Source organism: Lynx rufus, unplaced genomic scaffold (genome assembly GCF_022079265.1).
Source record: "Lynx rufus isolate CCGP_SWC_20201006 ecotype Redwood Valley unplaced genomic scaffold, mLynRuf1.p SCAF_6, whole genome shotgun sequence".
NCBI lineage: Eukaryota > Metazoa > Chordata > Mammalia > Carnivora > Felidae > Lynx > Lynx rufus.
In genome coordinates, this window is record NW_025814878.1 from 2960246 (window position 1) to 2978601 (window position 18356).

The 18356-nt window shown below is 49.1% G+C and overlaps 1 protein-coding gene and 1 long non-coding RNA gene across 4 annotated transcripts in view; one reads left to right on the plus strand and one right to left on the minus strand.

The window, feature by feature from the left end:
- Positions 1-1023: 1023 nt before the first annotated feature.
- LOC124529389 (uncharacterized) lies at positions 1024-10088 on the minus strand. 3 transcript variants are annotated; one of them, XR_006966322.1, is made up of 3 exons: positions 9330-10088; positions 3326-3432; positions 1024-2329 (listed from the first exon to the last, which is right to left on the minus strand). It is a non-coding gene; the product is annotated as an uncharacterized LOC124529389 (long non-coding RNA). The 3 variants fall into 3 exon arrangements; XR_006966323.1 differs by having other exon boundaries at positions 1024-2326; positions 3326-3429; positions 9330-10087; XR_006966321.1 differs by having other exon boundaries at positions 1024-2326; positions 9330-10087.
- An 84-nt stretch (positions 10089-10172) lies between these two features.
- EZR (ezrin) overlaps positions 10173-18356 on the plus strand; it is a 52062-nt gene continuing 43878 nt past the window's right edge. The window contains 2 exon segments of the mRNA XM_047103288.1: positions 10173-10260; positions 11155-11242. Of these exon segments, the coding sequence (XP_046959244.1) occupies positions 11231-11242 (12 nt within the window). The 5' untranslated portion in view covers positions 10173-10260; positions 11155-11230.

Sequence of the window (18356 nt, forward strand, 5' to 3'; positions counted from 1 at the left end):
GACCAATTACACACATGACTGGATCTGGGAGCAACAAGAGAATAAGAAGTAGAAGCCCAGGGGTGCCTGGGTGGCTCAGTCGGTTAGGCGTCTGACTTCGGCTCAGGTCATGATCTCGCGGTTTGTGGGTTTGAGCCCCGCGTCGGGCTCTGTGCTGACAGCTGAGAGCCTGGAGCCTGCTTTGGATTCTGTGTCTCCCTCTCTCTCTCTGCCCCTTCCCTGCTCATGCTCTGTCTCTCTCTCTCTCTCTCTGTGTCTCAAAGTTAAATAAGCATTAAAAAAAAAAAAAAAAGTAGAAGCCCAAAGCCAGCCGGACTGCCCTGATGCACACTGTGGTGCCAAGTCCCAGAGTGTTCGGTCCACACAGCCTTGGGGCTGGCAGACGGCTGGTGTGGACCGAGTGGCTCTAGCTGGGGGAGAGCAGGGCTGGATGCCAGGCTGAGAAAATAGCTGCGGGAGTCAGGCCAGAAAAGAAGAGGTGGATATGAGTGGAATCGTCCAGATCCGTCCAGAGGGTGTGGATGGGCAGAAGATAAGGAGCTGAGAATGAGACAGATATTTACACCCAGGCTGACTGCCAAGCGGGCGCTGAGCCCCTCCAGGGGCAATGTGGCCCGCAGCCTGCCTGGCACAGCCGTGGAGTGGAAGCCGTGGACTCCCAGAGCACCTGGCTGTGGACAGGGCCGGGCTGCTCTGCCAGTTATCCTCTCAACTGGCAAGCCGGGCACAGTCCTGCCCACATGCCCAGGTCCCTTCTCAGCAAAGGGGCCCCGACACGGTGTGCTGCATTCACTTTTTCAGAGGTTTGTGCTCCAAAGCTTCGTAACAATTATAATTGAGTAGAAATGAAACACCACTCTGAGTTCTACAACCAAAATTTTAAATTTGTAAACAGAGAGAGAGAGAGAGAGAGAGAGAGCAAGCAAGTAGGGGAGGGGCAGAGAGAGAGAGGGAGACACAGAATCTGAAGCAGGCTCTGGGCTCCGAGCTGTCAGCACAGAGCCCGACGCGGGCCTCGAACTCATGACCTGTGAGATCCCGAGCTGAGCCTAAGTCGGACGCTCAGCTGACTGAGCCACCCAGGTGCCCCACTGAAGTCTTTAATGAAGAAAGGTTTCGTTGTCTCAGGAGGCATTGGGAGAGTCCAAGCAGGAAGTTTCTGGCAGTCTGATGGCACTGGAGGGACAGCCATTGCTTTCCGCTTGTGTGGGCAGCCTGGGGGAGAGACTAGGGGTGCCTTTAGAGTGTGAAGGCACCTAATACAGAACGCTCCTCTTTCCCACCCTGGTTTCAAAACAGTGGAGAAACACTGGAAAGCTTTCTTGTGCTAAAGCAGCTGATGGGAATGTGGCCTACATCTGCGGGCAGGTGGACATCCTAGAACCACAGAATTAGAGGGGTATGCCGCCCTCCCAGAGGTGGCCCTGCACCACGTGGGCCTCCCAGCTGGGGCTGGGCCCTACCACACATGTGGCCCGAAGGGGCAGAGCCCCCCTCTTGGCCGGTGAGCTGGCCCCAAGAGAGACAGAGACAGGCTTCACATGACCAGGTTCTCCTTCCAAATGAAGGCCTTCTCCATCGAGGGGACAGCGGAGGCCAGACGCGTTACCCTCGTGGAGCTCCCTCAGAGGGAAGGAAAGAGTCTGTCTTCCACACGGAAGTGAGGTAGGTGTTCCTCAGTTATGGGATCTTCTCAGTTGCAAGTTCCAGAAGGCCACGGCCAGGCTTTGGGATAAAGGAAAGAGGACGGATAACACCAGAATTCTGAACTTTGAATCTGTCAGCGTCTCTACCCATTTGATCACTACCGGCTGGCTATCACCCGCCCCAAAGTCCTGAAACCCGGGACGGGAACCCCAGCAAACTCGGCTCTAAGACTTAACATAGCTTTGGGATCCAGCGTAGGCTGCTTTGCCTCCTTTCGTAAACAATTTCAAAATAAAGGCAAGTCTTGGGAGACGCATGCCTAACACCCCAGGTGTGTGGTAGGTGGGTCCAGGAGGAGAAGCGTGTTCTAGGAGGGTCGGACATCTTGAGAAGAAGAGGGCTGCCTGGAACAGCAGCTCTGCACCGAGTACCCACATGGCGTGCTAGGTCGTCTCTGTGGCCTCCCCGGGGGAGGTTTTGTGGCGACAGAGATCAACTAGCGGAGGAGCTGGCCAACGACAAGGTTGTGAGCCATTGCTAGTCTAGGTGCAAAACGGGCTGTTCTGGCAAGGAGATGTGCAGAAACCCAGAAGCTCCTCTTGCTCGGTGGGTGCATATGCAGGGCAAGGGGCCGGGCAGGCAGCTCGGACGGCACCATAGCAGCCATCGCGGGGAGGACCTGCTAGGGAGGACCGACACACAAATGAGGAGATCCCTTCCCTGAACATCCCTTAAGTCTAAGCCCTTGAGTTATCAGCCGTGCCAGACAATCCCCAAAACAGAAAGTATGACCAGAAGTATGTGCAGAACGGAAAGACTGGATAGCAAGGCCTGGGGACCACCTGTTTTCTACCGCATCCCGACGCGTGGAGAACAGCCTCTTCCAGCTGCTGCCCACAGGGCAAGAGCATGTCTGCAATGACAGCACTCTGGAGCCGGGGGGCGCAGGCAGGGGCGGGGGGGATACTACATGCACGGCGTTGAACCCACGTGCACCACAGATAATCAAGCCGGTCTGTAGAGCACAAGGCAGTGGATGTACACACCCAGTCTACAGATTTTGTTTGGCTTGCAGCGTGTTTTGGAAAAAAAAAAAAAAAAATTTAACTCACTGCCAAATGTAAGAATTGGGAAATTTCATGTCAAAATCAGGATTTCAAGCTTTTCTTGAAAGGGTAGACATGTGGCAGGATAGGCTCACATTCTAGCCTGGCAATAGCCATCAGCAGAAACCGAGGGGTGGCTGGTCCTCTAGACGGTCCTGCTTCTCCAGTGACCACCATTCCTTCAGTCTGGCTGCTTCCCCGCTGTAGCATTCTCGTCTATAGTGGGGTCTGCAGTGGTGTGCCAACAATCCCAGATAACGGCGGGTTGACACCCGCTCCAGATCTTACAGTTGTCTTTGGATGTCCAGCCATCCACGCATTCCTGAATCCAATTGGTGTGTGTGTGGGGGGGGGTCCGTTGAGGACCAAGTCCCAGGAGGTGGCTTGGAATTGCAGACTGGCCAAGTGACAATGCCAATTTCATGGGAATTCACAGGAAGTCTGCTAAACCCCCAACAGCCAAAGGCCAAGTTTTATTAAGTGTGATCTTTAGGGGTTTCATCTGTCTTGCTCCCCCCTGTAACCCACTGCATGACAAGAAGCAGGAACTCAATATTTGTTGAATTACATACGTAGTCCGTGTTTCATCCTAAAAGCCTTGCTCACGATGTTGTAAAGACGAGTTCATTCCGTAGATATTCAGTAAGATCCAGCCAGGTCAGGTAACCTTCAGCACCTGCTACAGAAATTTGCCCTGTTAGCAACCAGTTTTTGTTGTTGTTGTTGTTGTTTATTTTAAGTGTCAAATCTTCAGTGTACGTTCAAATCTCTAGGATCCACACATTTCAATGCTTAGTGAGATAATATAGTCACTACAAATGCGCAGGGCTCTGTGTTTGATTCAGCCCAATAAATATTTACTGAGCTCCCTTTATCTGCAGGGTTCTGTTCTAGGTACATGAGCTACTAAGAGAGCAGATTCTGGCTTTCCCTTCAAGGAGCTCATGGTCTGAGTAGACAGCAACCCAAACAAATGCTAAAGCTACCTCTGTCATGCCGGACATTTCCAGCTCATTAACCACTTTATTAACTTAGCTTTTGTGAAACCAAAAAAAAAAAAAAAAAAAAAGAAAGAAAAAGAAAGAGTCATGATAAAAATGTTTATGGTTGATTATATTCTGCAACCAAGCACCTGATTAATAATAAGTAATTTATTCGGGACCTAGTCAGCTTTCACATTAAGTGTATTTTTTTTTCATGTAAAGCATTAAACCAGGCATGGAAGAGACACATCAACTTTAGAATAGGAGCTTCTCCAGGGGAGGGCTAGGTGGGCTTCAGTGCTTTCTTTTTTTCATGAAATGTGAAGATAATGTGATAAAATATTACCATTTGTTAAATCTGGATAGCGGGTACACAGTTGTATATTGAATTATTTATTTATTTATTTATTTTTAATTTTTTTTCAACGTTTTTTATTTATTTTTGGGACAGAGAGAGACAGAGCATGAACGGGGGAGGGGCAGAGAGAGAGGGAGACACAGAACCGGAAACAGGCTCCAGGCTCTGAGCCATCAGCCCAGATCCTGATGCGGGGCTCGAACTCACAGACCGCGAGATCGTGACCTGGCTGAAGTCGGACGCTTAACCGACTGCGCCACCCAGGTGCCCCTTGAATTATTTTTTGAAGATGAAAACATTTTGGGGCGCCTGGGTGGCTCCGTTGGTTGAGCGTCCGACTTTGGCTCAGGTCATGATCTCGCGGTCTGTGAGTTCGAGCCCTGCATCGGGCTCTGGGCTGACAGCTCAGGGCCTGGAGCCTGCTTCGGATTCTGTGTCTCCCTCTCTCTCTGCCCCTCCCCCGCTCATGCTCTGTCTCTCTCTCTCTCTGGCAAAAATAAATAAACATTAAAAAAAATTAAAAAAAAAAGAAAACATTTTATAATTTTTACAAATTATAAAACAACATGCTTCCTGATAATACAGAGGAGACATAAATCCGTTTCCCGGGAAAACTATCATTAGGAACAGCATGGGTTCCACTTTGTGCCCTTGGGGCCCCTGAGGGATGTGGCCCTGTCTGTCTCTGGCCTATGTGACCCTAGTCGGCTATATTTGGGTTATTGTCTGTTCTTGGTAATATTTCTGCCTCTTTGCCGTCAGGCATTGCGTCTTACTGCTGTCAGGGTGTCTGCTCATACCTTGCCGCCTCCTTTCTAATCTGCTGTGTCCTGGGAAAAGAGCTCATCAAACTTGTTAGAACCCCAACTAAAACTGGAATGAAGGGAAACACAGAAAGAGTCTTAATAGATGAATTGTTGAAACAGTTTTCCCCCACCATCATCTGCTTTTCAAGGGTGTTTGGGGATCTAAGGAAGTCAAGCGTTTTCCAGGGCACAGCAGTAAGGCGTGTTGGATAGAAAACTAACCTGACTCCTGTGACTTCGATACTAACTAGCAGTGTTCATTCATTTGTTTATTCAACAAATATACATTGAACGCCAACTAGGCGCCAGGCACTGTTCTAGCTGCTGAGGGCATAGCAGCGAACAGACAGACAGGAGGAGCTTCAATTCTTGTAGGGGAGGCAGAAAACAGCCGCAAACAAGCAAGACACAGCAGAGAGCCTGAGGTGCTCTGAACACAGCAAATGAGGTGAAGGAGCAGGGAGCCACCTGGGAGGTGGCACTTCTTGTGGAAAGGTTGGGAAGTGCTCTCGCAGAAGGCAGTATTCGGATAAAGGCCAAGTTGGCAGAGATGGGGGAAGGGCATTCTAGGCAGAGGGAGTGTCACATGTGAGGTCCCCGAGGCAGGATAGGTTTGCTACATTCACGGAACAGAAACTCTGGACAGCTGGGGCACGGTTAGCACAGCACCAAGGAGACCAACAGCGGGTGCAGGTGGAGAAGCAGGCAGGAGGGGATCCTGAGGGGCCGAGGAAGGGGTGTGAGTGTCATGCTAAAACCCACTGGCTGGGGAGATACACAACGGGGCACATTCTGCGAAGCCGCTGGTAGGTCTGCTGGATTGGATGCAAGACGGATGAAGGATGAAGTGGGGTCAGGGGATAGAGAGGAACTCAGGCTGGCTTCTAGGTTTGGGACCAAGCAACAGGGCTTGGATGCGCCTGCTGTTTGCCAAGAAGGGGAAGGTTGGGAGACGGGAGACACGGAGTAGAGAGTTGTTCCTGGTGGGGGAGGTCGGGGCTGGGAATGCTATGTTAGCCTTGGGACTGGATAACATGGCCTAGGGAGTAGCTGCACACAGGTAAGGGCCCAGAAATGAGCTCTGGGCTAAGCCTGCGGTAGGAGGTTGGGGAGAGGGCCCTGGAGATGGGAGATCGGAAAAAACAAACCCTAAGAACAGAATGCTCCCGGGGACTGTTATGTGTGGGGAAGGCTGCTCAGGAGAAGGGTAAGATGAGGCAGAGAAGTTTGGCCCCTGGATTTAGCAAGACGAAAGTCACTGGCTATCTTGACAAGAGAAGTTTGGGTGCAGAAGTTCGGGCAATTAACTCAATTTCTGTGGGGCTATTTCCTCTGTGAAGTGTGGGTCATGGAATAAATGACATCTGAGGTCCCGTCCACTACCTCATTGTACAATTTGTAAGCTGGATTAAAAAAAAAAAAACAACTCATAAAATGATCAGAGATAAGAAAAATGAGAAAAGAAGCTATACTAAAATTTTAGGGCATTTATTAGTTAAAAAGTTGTGTGGTCATTAATACGCTTCTACATAAAACCCAGTAAGGCTATTTATGCAAAGTTTTAAATAAGCTAAGGAAACTTTAAAATAGAACACGGAGTGGCCAGAATTCTTAGCAGACCCAAAGTATAGAAGCTGTTCGATCAAAACTACCAAGAGACTCCTTCTAGCTTATTGGCTGGGAAGTCCCTTAAACATGATCTCTAGACACAAGGCAGTGGCCACCTGTCGGGCTGCCTGAGTTCTTACCCCTCCTTTGCTCTTTCACCCACCGTCCTGAATTTTCACACAAGGTTATTGAGTCCTGAGAAATAACCCCAATTCTTGTTTGGCCAAGGGCACCCTGCAGTCTTCCCTATTGCCTGTTGCCTATTCTTTTGAAGTGAGAGAGACTAGAGACTGTCATACTATTTGTGAGCTTCGGTTGAGATAATTCAGCACCAGTGGGAGACAGGCTCGGAGGTGATCTCGGAGGAAACCTGCCCTCGAGGGATGTGCCTGCTCTTGTCCTTGCTGTTGTGTCTAAAGCCACCTTGAGCTGCCCTGACTTTAGTATAAACTTGCCTGAAGAACTCCAAGCAATTTACCAACGGCCTTTCACCAGGTTCAGGGGGAGACATAGGATTTCCCTCATCTAGCTAAAAAACGGACGCCCTGAAATGAGAAGGGAGTCAGCCAATCAAGGTGATGGGCAGGTTCAACGAGAGCAAGGAATGGAATCCAAGACGCTCAGCTCCCAGTCTCCTCACTTCTTTCCGTGACATGGGTTACCAAATGTGAACAAAATCATGATTTACAAATACAGGGGAATAACTTTACAAAAGAAGCATGAAGGGAGGGTAAGTAATATTTGTCAGGATCCTGACACATCCTAAGTCAGCTGTTCTCAAATTCTGGTATACATCAGATTCACCTGTGAGCTTGTTAAAGCCATAGGTCCCAGGGTTCACCTGAGGCTTACTGGCCTGTCATTCCTAGAGGGGCTCTTTGGATGATTCTAATAATGCACACTGGGGGCGCCTGGGTGGCTTGGTCGGTTAAGCGTCCGACTTCGGTTCAGGTCATGATCTCACGGTCCGTGAGTTTGAGCCCCGCGTCGGGCTCTGTGCTGACCTCTCGGAGCCTGGGGCCTGTTTCAGATTCTGTGTCTCCCTCTCTCTCTGCCCCTCCCCTGTTCATGCTCTGTCTCTCTGTCTCAAAAATAAATAAACGTTAAAAAAAAAATTAATAATGCACACTGAAGTTTTAGTACCACCGTCCTAAGCAATTCTCATAGATGCCTTGGAATTCAGTCTTCTGTGTGTCCTGGGGCCACAGGAGGGAGAGTGGGAAGGGGTTTAGGTCCGAATGTCAGATGAAAATAAATTTCTCCTGGTAAATCCTCTGCAAGCACTCATAAGATACAGCACAAATGTTTTTTGTGGGGGCAGAAAACCCTGTACATGTTAGTATAATGCTTACAGTTAAGATGTGAATACGTATGCAAACCATGCCTCTATGCTATTTTAACTCACACGGGAAATTATGCCTACAAGTCAAAACTAAATGCTCCACTCTATGACTCAGTGACCCAAGAACACCATGGAATATGTATTATTATCTCCATTCTGCACATGAAGAGCTGGGAGCTCGTCACTTTAAGAGACTCGCCCCAAATGACCGGGACCAGAATTCAGACTTAGCTCTATTTGCTTCTGATCTTTTCATTAAACTTCTTGAGATTATCTGTAGATTCACATGATGTAAGAATGTGATCTAGGGGCGCCTGGGTGGCACAGTCGGTTAAGCGTCCAACTTCAGCCAGGTCACGATCTCGCGGTCCGTGGGTTCGAGCCCCGCGTCGGGCTCTGGGCTGATGGCTCGGAGCCTGGAGCCTGTTTCCGATTCTGTGTCTCCCTCTCTCTCTCCCCCTCCCTCGTTCATGCTCTGTCTCTCTCTGTCCCAAAAATAAATAAAAAACGTTGAAAAAAAAAAAAAAGAATGTGATCTTTTCATTTGGACCACGTTGCCGCAGGCCAGTTCATTTTTAAGCATTCCCCTGAAGGGCAAAGTTCGGAAATGCTCCAGAAGGTCTTAGGGCCACTGCTATTTCAAACATCCAATTTAAAAGATGATAAACTGGGTAAGATAAAAAAAAAAAAAAAAAGATTAGAGGCCTATCCTATGAGAAGAGTTGGGGACCAAACATGGCTAATGAGACTCCAGACAGTGATAATGAGCTAGAGATAGCGTGCTAGGAGTGACCAGTTCCATCCAAACTATTATCACTGGAGGGTATTTAAATCTCTTTTCATAGTTCCTACCACAGTTACATCTCATTTTAATATAAAAGAAAGTCTCTCTTCAGGAACACACTTGTCAGAATACAGGACAAAATCTCAGAAAAGGCCTCCGGCCACACCTGTGCCCCTGCAACGCTGTGGGCCTGCAGCTTTGGGGGGGGGGTTACCCCATGAGCCATCTGTCCCTGTGACAGGTTAGGCCTTACAGGGAGGTTGGCACTGTGCTAGGCACTTTGCATGCATTATCTCATTTAACCCCTACCTGTCCTTGCAGGAGGTGCTAGTCGCATCCCCGGTCGACAGACGGGGAAACTGAGCCTTAGAGTCTGGTGCTTTGCCCAAAGTCACCGGTTACTGTCTGTGCCAGGATAGATTTGAGCACTGTTTTAGGCATCCTCCACATATCACCTCTAATCCTCATAACGACCCCATGAAATAGGTGCCATAACTGTGCCATTTTACAGATGTGAAAGCACACACGAGCTCAATAACTCGCTCAACTCACGTAGGGAGTTAGTGGTGAGCCCAGGAAAGGAATTCAGGAGAGGCTCTGCTCTCAAGCATTGAGCCTGCATCACAATCACCTGGAGGGCAGGGAGACACAGATTGCTGGGCCCCAGCCCTAGTTTGTGATTCCGGGGGCGGTACCTGTGAATTTCCATTTCTGCAAGTTCAGAGGTGAGGTCGACGCTGCTGGCCTGGGAAGCACGCTTAGAGAACCACTGCCTTAGAGTTAGCTGTCTTGATCACTGAGTGACAAATCCTACTGGCCACCAAAGTCCATGTGTGTTTTTAAAATGTCCTCTGGAGAACCATCTGCAAAAAAAAAATATTTAAAACAATTCCTAGAATTCCTGCCTATGGAGATTTTACCATAGCTCTGAGTTAGTCAAGTCAAATTAGACCACAATGTGCCCTTTAACCGGAGCGTTCAGCCGTGGAGCGTCTTCTATGCTTGTGTCCTCAGCCGAATCCGAAGCCAGGAGCTCCGACCACGTGCACGAGAACGGCGGCCCGCGGGTCTCAGAACCCGGCCTCGTCCTGGTGCAAGAACTACAAAATGACCTGACCACAGGGGCTGCCCCACTCTAAAACGGCCCAGGCTCCCCTGGGGCCGCCGGCTCCTTTGGGTTTATTTACGTTTTTCCCCCGCTCTGTCCGCTGTGGAGCGAACGATCTCACACCCTACATCTGCCATTAGGACTCGAACCCTAAATCCGGCAAAGTCCTCCGCAAGGCAAGGGGACAGGCAGCGAGAAGGGAAAGGTCTTTACGACACAGGCGGCGGGGGACGCGCCCACCGGGTCCCCGCGCCCCTCGGGAGGCGCCCGGCGGGGTGGGCGTGGCGTGGCTGGGGGGCTCCGGGCGGCGTGGGCGGGAGGCGCCCCGGGGCGCGGGCAGCGGCCGCAGCCATCTTGCGCGCCGGGTGCACCTCGCAGGTCCGGCGGGCGGGCGGGGCAGTTAGGGGCGCGGCCCCGGGACCCCGCCCCGCCGAGGACTCTCGGGAGCGCGGGCCGCGGGCTCACTTCGCCGACACACCGACAGCCGGGAGCGCAGCGGTCTCCTGCAGGCGCCGCGGGTGAGCCGGGAGCGCGGCCGAGGCCGGGGGGCGGAGGGCCGGGGCCGGGGGGTCCGCGCCCCACGGAGGGGATCGTGGCCCGGACTCGCCGGCAGGTGTGGCGGGGCCCGCCCGGCGGAGGGGGCGGGGGGCTTGCGCGGGAGCCCGGAGCCGGTGGTGCCCGGGAAGAGCCGGGGTGGTCCCCGGGCCGGTGGGGTCCCTCGTCCGGCCCTTGGCGCACGGTTCTCTCTTTCGGCCCAAGTAAGAGGCAGGTGAAGCTGAACCTTCCGGCGTGGCCGCCCCTGGTGCTCCAGACCTTCCTCTTTCGACTCTGTCCCCGGGGGTGCCCCACCCGAAGTGCCCGCGGAGCCCGGGCTGCGCGGGCGCGCGTCCTGCCCGCGCCCCTCCCGCCTCGCTCGGCCCGTGGCCCTCTGGCCGCTCCGGGGCGGGGACCATTTTTAAAAAAGTGTTTCTCAAAGGCTTGACGGTTGCGGTTTCAGCCCTGGGGCAAACGGTTGCTTCACAAAGTGAAACTTGCTGTCGGCGGCGTTCCCGCCTGGCTTCCTGGAAGTCCGAGAACTACCTCGGTGTACCCCCCACCCCCACCCCCACCCCCACCCCGCCCCGCTCCGTTCCGCTTCCGCGTCCCCGAGCGGGACCCCGCGCCCCCTCCCCGCCGCCCACGTCCCCCGCCGGGGTCCCCCGCGCCCCCCTCCCCCGCGCGGCCCGGCCCCCCTCCCCGCAGGGCCCGCCCGGCCCGCCGTAATTGCAGGTTGGGCGGTGACTCACGCCGGCGCCCGCCCGGCCGGTTCTTAAGCAGCAGCGCGCGGGGCGGGCGCCGAGTGTCGGGCGCGGCGGCGGGAGGAGGCGGCGGCGGGCGGCTGCGCGCTCTGAAGGGCTCTCCTCTGCCTGCAGGTCGGGAGCGCGGTCTCAGCTGCTGCGGCAGAGTCGAGTTTCCAGGGGCTTGAGGAGAACCCGCCAGGAACCGAAGATGCCGAAACCAGTAAGTGACCCAGCGTCGGGGCGGGTCGGACGCTGCGGGCGTTCTTGCCGGGCGGCGCTGCCTGGGCGAGGTGCTGGGGCCCTTCTTTGTGCCACCGGGGTTCTCGTGCAAACGGCGAGACGGCCGGAGTGGGGAATTGTCTCCCCTCTTCGGGATTCTGTTGGTCCTTTTGTGTGGAACTCTTGGGAAGTCCACTGTGCTGCCCCTCTTTCTACCGTCTTTTTGTTTGTGAACGCCCCCCTGCCCGCCCGGGTACTTTATGCTCTTTTTTGTAAAAGAAAGTTTGGTCTGCTTTAAAAAAAAAAAAAAAAAAAAGTGTATTCTAATGCAACTTGGGAGTTGTTTTTTTTTAAAAGAAAAGTCGGGTGGCTTCCGAAGGCACATCAACTCCCGACTCCCTTTAAGCACCGGAACCCGATTCACCCCAAGTCTGCCTTTGGTGCTTTAAAGGGCGTCCAGCTTAGAAGACCCCGTCTTTCTGGCGGGCAGCTTCCTGCCAGGCCTGTGAAGTTGTGCTCTCTTAACCTGGGAATTTGCTGCTGGCAGCAGGATTCCTATCTCTGAAAGCGGTTTAGTAATGAACTTGAATTGCAGGTGGAGGAAGGTTCCCCTGCGCTCCTGGTCGTGCGCTCCTGGGCTACATCATAAACGTCAGCTGATTCTGGTGCCCGCACCTCTGTCCCCTGAATCTGATTAGGCCGCTATCGGGGTTAGATTGCTGGCCAGGCCTGGGGTGAATCACTTTCACTGAAGTTGTGGGAGCAAACAAGGCAGGTGCTTTGTGACCGGCGTTTCTTGGAAAGTTGTATAGATTTACCTGCTTTAACACAGGTGAACGGTGACCAGATGCTGCAGAGAGGCTTTAACTTTTTTTTTTAATGGTTTTAAATCATGATGAAGAAAATTTCTGGATTCATGAAAAATTGCAGTAAAAGATACATGTGGGATTTTTCTAGTTTTTCAAACAATTTGGTTCTGTAGTCGATGTTCATGTGCTTTTTGTACCATGAAGTCGTAGATTCTTAATAAAAGGAGCTCTTTATTAATAAAGTCTGTACTGTTAGGTTAAATAACCATGTTAATATGCTATCAGAGAAGAAGTCAATATAGTTTTGCCTGAATTACATGATTAAAATGATTCATTCATGATGTAGAAATTTTTTTTCCTACACAAATTTATTTTTTTCTATTTAAAAAAATTTCTTTTAGAGAGCACAAGTGGTGGGATGGGTGGGGGGTTGGGGAGAGAGAGAATCTCAAGCAGGCTCCAGGCTCAGTGCAGAGCTGAAGCAGGTTCCATCCCACGATCTGGGATCATGGCCTGAGCCAAAATCAAGAGTCAGGCTCAACCGAGTGAGCCACTCAGGGGCCCCACAAAATTCTTTTCATTTCCACTTGCACATAACATCCAGGCCTTACAATGCCTGTGATATAAAACTGACCTAAAAACACAACCTTACTCGGGGCACAGCCCCCATGCAGCCTTTTGCAGAGCTGTGGTCAAGATATTACTGTAGGTATGGTTTTCTTTATTTCACTAAAAGAAAAGATGCAGAGTTCAGCTTTGAAGATCTCACTCTGAAAAAAGTCAGTAAACCAGTTTCCTGTTACTGCTTTTCTTTCTCATTTCTCAAAGTGAACCGTAATTTCTTTTATTCTGTTTTTTTTTGTTGTTGTTGCAGTAAAATAATACATAATATGCAATTTGCTGTCTTAACCATTTTTTTCAGTGGCATTAAGTACATTCATCCATCTGTAGAACTTTTACATCTTTCGAAACTGAAACACTGTACCCATTAAACACTAACTCCCCATCCCCTCCTCCAGCCCCTGGCACCCACCCTTCACTTCCTTTCTCTATGACTTCGACTGCTCTGGGTCTCTAATATAAGTGGAATCACACAGTATGTGTCTACTTGAGACTGGCTCATTTTAGTTTAATGACCTCAGGGTTCATCCATGTGGTAGTGTGTATTAGAATTTCCTTCCTTTTTAAGGCTCTTTGTATTTCTTATGGCAGGCATATTTTAATTGTATGTGTAAATATAGAAACATCTGAATAGTTGGGGTTTGAGGCTTCTACCTGATCCTTTGAATTCAGTATTTTTGATTGATATCTAAACTGTGAGTAGACAACTTTATAAAAACAGTGTAAATGAAATATGTATTTGCTGCTTTCCCTCTTAATACTGCTTCTCGAATCACTACTTGCTAGAAAGATGGAGTGTTCTCTCATCTGGCAAGCATCTGTCCTGCAAGCTGCGTGTGCAAAGTGTGGGTGGGTGAGGCAGCTTGTCTTCAGGGAGCTTATAGTCTGGGACCTGAGCCCAGACACATGCAAATGCTAAAATAGAAGCTGGGTCACTCTGAGTGCCACCAAAGAGGGAAACAGGCTTAAGTCAAGTGTAACACAATTAAGAGGAAAATCATCCAATGGGGAAATGGGTGGACTTCATTGAGAACCCTTCAGCTGAGTTCTTGCTCAAGGCCTGTGGGTAGGATTTGATCGGCCTGGGCACTCAGAAGGAGAGCTGTTGTCTGGTTTTATTTTTCCCACAACTGCTTTGGGGCTCTACTCATGTGTGACTTGTAGACAGACTTCCAGGGAGAATGATCTGAGGCCTAGAAGGCACTATGTACGCCCTCTGCTCAGCTGATATGTTTGGCCTTGTGGGTCCTTCTTATTTGGAGAGAGCCGCGGGGGGGGGGGGTGGGGGGGGGTGGGGGGGGGTTGTGCCCAGGGAGCGGTCTCAGGAAGCAGTCTTTGTGCCTGTGGTTCAGCCAAGGGTGACCTGTGGTATCCTTCCTCCTTACTTCTTACCACTACAGCTGCTCTCTTCATCATGATAGGAAGGAGGCATAGGGCGGTAGGAAGGAAAACCACAGCAGTCAAGCTTAGGAATGAAAAAGGTGTTGCATTCAAGGCTAAGCTCTCAGAATCTGTTTTCTGAGTTTAGCCGCGAGCTGCCTTAAGTGGTACTGGCAGATGCCTTAAATGTTCCTTTCTAAAGTTTTGATCTGGAAGTTTCTGATATAAAAGCAAATATTCTCTTCAGTAGGAAAACTGTGAAAACAGGTTCAAGATTCTGCCTTTTGCCAAAATTTGAAGATAATTTCTCAAATTGCCTTGTCTCTCTGGGAATATATTTTTTCCCCTTGAGTAGATACCCGGTATGGAATAAGTCCTTGTTTCTTAGCTTGTTTCTGCAGGTTCATTGTCTATAAAATGGGACTGCTGGCATCCTTAATTCATATTGTTGCGCGAGACAATGTCTACTAAATATTTCAACAGGCACGGGATTTACTGAATATACACTGATACATTTTCCATCCCCTCTATCAATTGAGAAGCACACATGGGATATGTTTTGTGTATCCCTCCGTCTTCAAAATGGGCAGATGGTGAATTAGCTAAGATTTTCCCATGTGGTGGTGAGAAGTGCTGGCTAGGATTAGTCATTTGTCATCATCACACTGTCTGTAAGGCACAATGAGTCTATTTGTACATTCATCCATTAGTTCAGTCATTTATGCGTTATTATGGTAGATGTTGAGGTTACCAAGATGAGCAGGCACAGAAATAGTCCTTGTCATCATGGATTTACAGTCTGTTGAGGGGAACAGACAACAATCTTAGAATAACTTGATTGTGTACCATGGCATGCATGTGGTGGTGGTGGTTGGGGGGGAGAGTTAATCGGGCAGGACAGGAAGGCACTCCCAAGAGGCAATGACTATTCTGAGCAATGTAAAGAATGCAGGGCCATTCACTAGGTGAAAAAGGGAGGCAAGGAGTGTACCAGGCAGAGGGAACCCACTTGTGCAAAGGTCCTGTGGTAGAAAAGGGGGGGGGGGTAGGATGAATTCAGCGTTCCAAATATGGACGAGTATAGCTAGGGAGAAAAACAGGCCAGCTGTGCCTAGCCTAGTAGGTCTTAAGAGGGCATTTTCAGGGCTTAACTCAGGGGGAAGCACTGATGGGTGTTGATTGGAAGGAAGTGACCTGATCAGATTGGCTTCTGAAAGGTCACTGCACCTGCAACATGAGAATCAGTAGGAGGTGAGAGGTGGAGACTGTAGACTATTGGAACAGCCCAGGTGAGGGGTGGTAATAGGATCGACCAAAGCAGTGTGATGCAAGTGGAGAGAGGTGGGTGTTAGGGAGCTCTTTGGGAGGTATACGTGATAGGACTTAGTGATGGATTGGATGTGCAGGGGCAGAGGGCGGGTGGAAGGCTGACTTCTGGCTCCTGGCTTGCATAACTGGACGGATGGTAGTGCCATTCACTGAGATAAGGAACCTGGAAAAGGACTGGGTGTGGGAGGGAGGGTTGAGTTTGGTTTGTACTTGCTAATAAATTCGTGACTGGAAATGATGAAAGGAGTCCCTTTGACTTCTCTCATTATTATAACCGCTACCTCCTGAAATACAATATAGATGTCAGTGTTTTTCTTAAGCTACCGGTTTTTAAGTCCACGTAAAGTAAAAGTAATCCACCGGCTTCTAATTTTTCTTCTGAGTGCGTGTACACATTACACATAAAGTTAAAGGTGAGGATTAATTTAGTGCCGTGTTTTCCGACTTTAGTATCGGTAATTATCTGGAGATCTGAAGATTCTGGAGTCTCTCACAGTTCTACTGAATCCCCGTCTCTAGGGCCAGGTAGGATGTGCTTTCTAGTAAGCTCTCCAGATGGTTCTGAAGTGCCCCCAGATATTGGGAATTGCTGATTTCATAAGAAAGGGACAGTTTTTACATAGTTCTCCCTTTGGAACCCCACCAGTGCGGTGAGGCCCTCTTGATACTGGTGGTTGTGTGTGAGCAGAGACCAGAGCCTGTGGTGTGTTTAGGGGGGGCGGCAAAATCCAGTGTGATTCCAGAGCACCCATTCAGGCAGATGTTCTTGTAGGGAACATCTGTGTAGCAGTGGATACACAACCACCTTCTTAAAGTTCCAGCTTAAATGCCTTAGGTGCCATCATTGGTATTTAGAATGCGGCTGGGGTGGGGATAAAGGAGATAGCTGGATGGTTATCAAACTCCAGAAAGACTAGCTAAGATGTCCAATTGAATCTCTCTGATTTGAACTTCTCTCTGTGGGGGTTTGGTTGTGGAGCTTAATTTGGCCGCGACTGGTGTGTGGTCTCAAATTTTGGCTGTCTTTGTTTTTAAAGGGGAAGAAAAGCCAGCCGTTTTCCATTAAATGGCAGGGAAGAAAGAGATCCCATTCTTATGTTCCTCTTTGCTCTTCAGGCCTTCCACACTGGCCTCACTTAGTTACTGGTTTTTTGTTTTTTTTAATGTTTTATTTATTTTTGAGAGAGAGACAGACAGACAGGTAGTGCAAGCAGGGGAGGGGCAGAGAGCGAGGGAGACACAGAATCTGAAGCAGGCACCAGGCTCCAGGCTCTGAGCTGTCAGCACAGAGTCCGACGGTGCGGCTCAAACTCACGAACCCTGAGATCACCACCTGAGCCAAAGTTGGATGCTCAACCGACTAAGCCACCCAGGTGCCCCTCCTTAGTTACTATTCTAAGTAACTAGTGATTTCTAACAAAAATTTCATAAACTTACAAATACTTACAGGTTGGGTAAGGAAAACATTACTATTCTTACTGAATTACCATAATTTCTTTATTTTACTTTAACTTCTGTTTAAGTGTCTTTGATAATTTGAAGATTCTTAGGATGATTCAATATATGCCTGCTTTCTTAAAGTATTTAGATGTTTTACCTGCAGTCTTAAGCAGTAAAATTCAGTCTGCTTTCAGAATCACTGAATGCATATTTTATGCATTATATTTTATTTCATTTCAGTAGTAACTGCATTTGGGATTCCCCAGCTACTCCAGTTAGTTTTTAGTTTAAGCACTAAATGTTTGGTTGCCACTGCTAATTACATGTGAATATTTATTGAAGAGACCAGAAGGTTGCATTATTTTCCTTCTAAGAGACTTACCATCTGTGCCTGTGGACATAAGGAAGATCTTATTCTAGATGTCTTTTTAAAGTTTACTTATTTTGAGAGTGAGAGGGAGCACAAGTGGGGGGAGGGGCAGAGAGCGGGAGAGAGAGAGAATCCTAAGCAGCTCAGAGCCCTATGCAGGGTTTGAACTCAACAAACCTCTAGATCATGACCTGAGCTGAAGTCAGAGGCTCAGCCGACTGAACCACCCAGGCGCCCATAGACTTCTATAAATGTTTTTTTGTTGTTTTGTTTTTGTTTTTTTTTGTTTTTTAAAATTTTTAACCTTTATTTTTTTGAGACAGAGACAGAGCACGAATGGGGAAGGGTTAGAGAGAGGGAGACACAGAATCCGAAACAAGCTCCAGGCTCTGAGCTGTCGGCACAGAGCCCGACGCAGGGCTTGAACTCACAGACCATGAGATCATGACCTGAGCTGAAGTCGGACGCTCAACCGACTGAGCCACCCAGGCGCCCCTGTTGTTTTGTTTTTTAAGACAACTATGCTATAATGTGAGTTGGAGCGTTATGGCTAAAAATGCTTAGTATAGCTAATATACATATTTTTTCCAAGTAAAAATACACAGCCATATAAAGAATAGTTTCATAATTAATTTGGTATTTTACTTGTACTTTGGCAAGCTTCTAGGAACCTCAATTTTGTCCTCTGTAAAATGGAAGTGAAGTTTTTACATGAAAAGAATGTTACATAAACAAAGCTTCTATGAAATCCAAATAATTTTATCTCCAGGTGCTGTTTCTTGTGTACATTTTTTCCTGGAAACGAGCTTTACTGACTTTTCAGTGTAACAGAGAGCTAAAACTAAGGGTTTTAGTTTCCAAGTTGCTATTAACCAGGTAAAGTCTGTCACTAAGCCTTCTAAGAAAAACAGCGATGTGAAGTGTTTGGGTTGTGTAGTAAAAGGGAACATTCTTTCTCATCCTCTTGTAGTTGTGCAAATTCCCTGGGAGGTCATATGGGCTCCTTCCTTACCCCATTGAAGGCCTGTTGTATGCCATTACATTCTGAGTGCTAGAACTATGAAAAGAAATAAGCTGGATTGTTGCCTTTAAGGGATTCTCAGTCTAATTGGGGAGTCCCATATGTAAGCAAAGAATTATAGTGCAGCGTAGTAAGTATGATAATA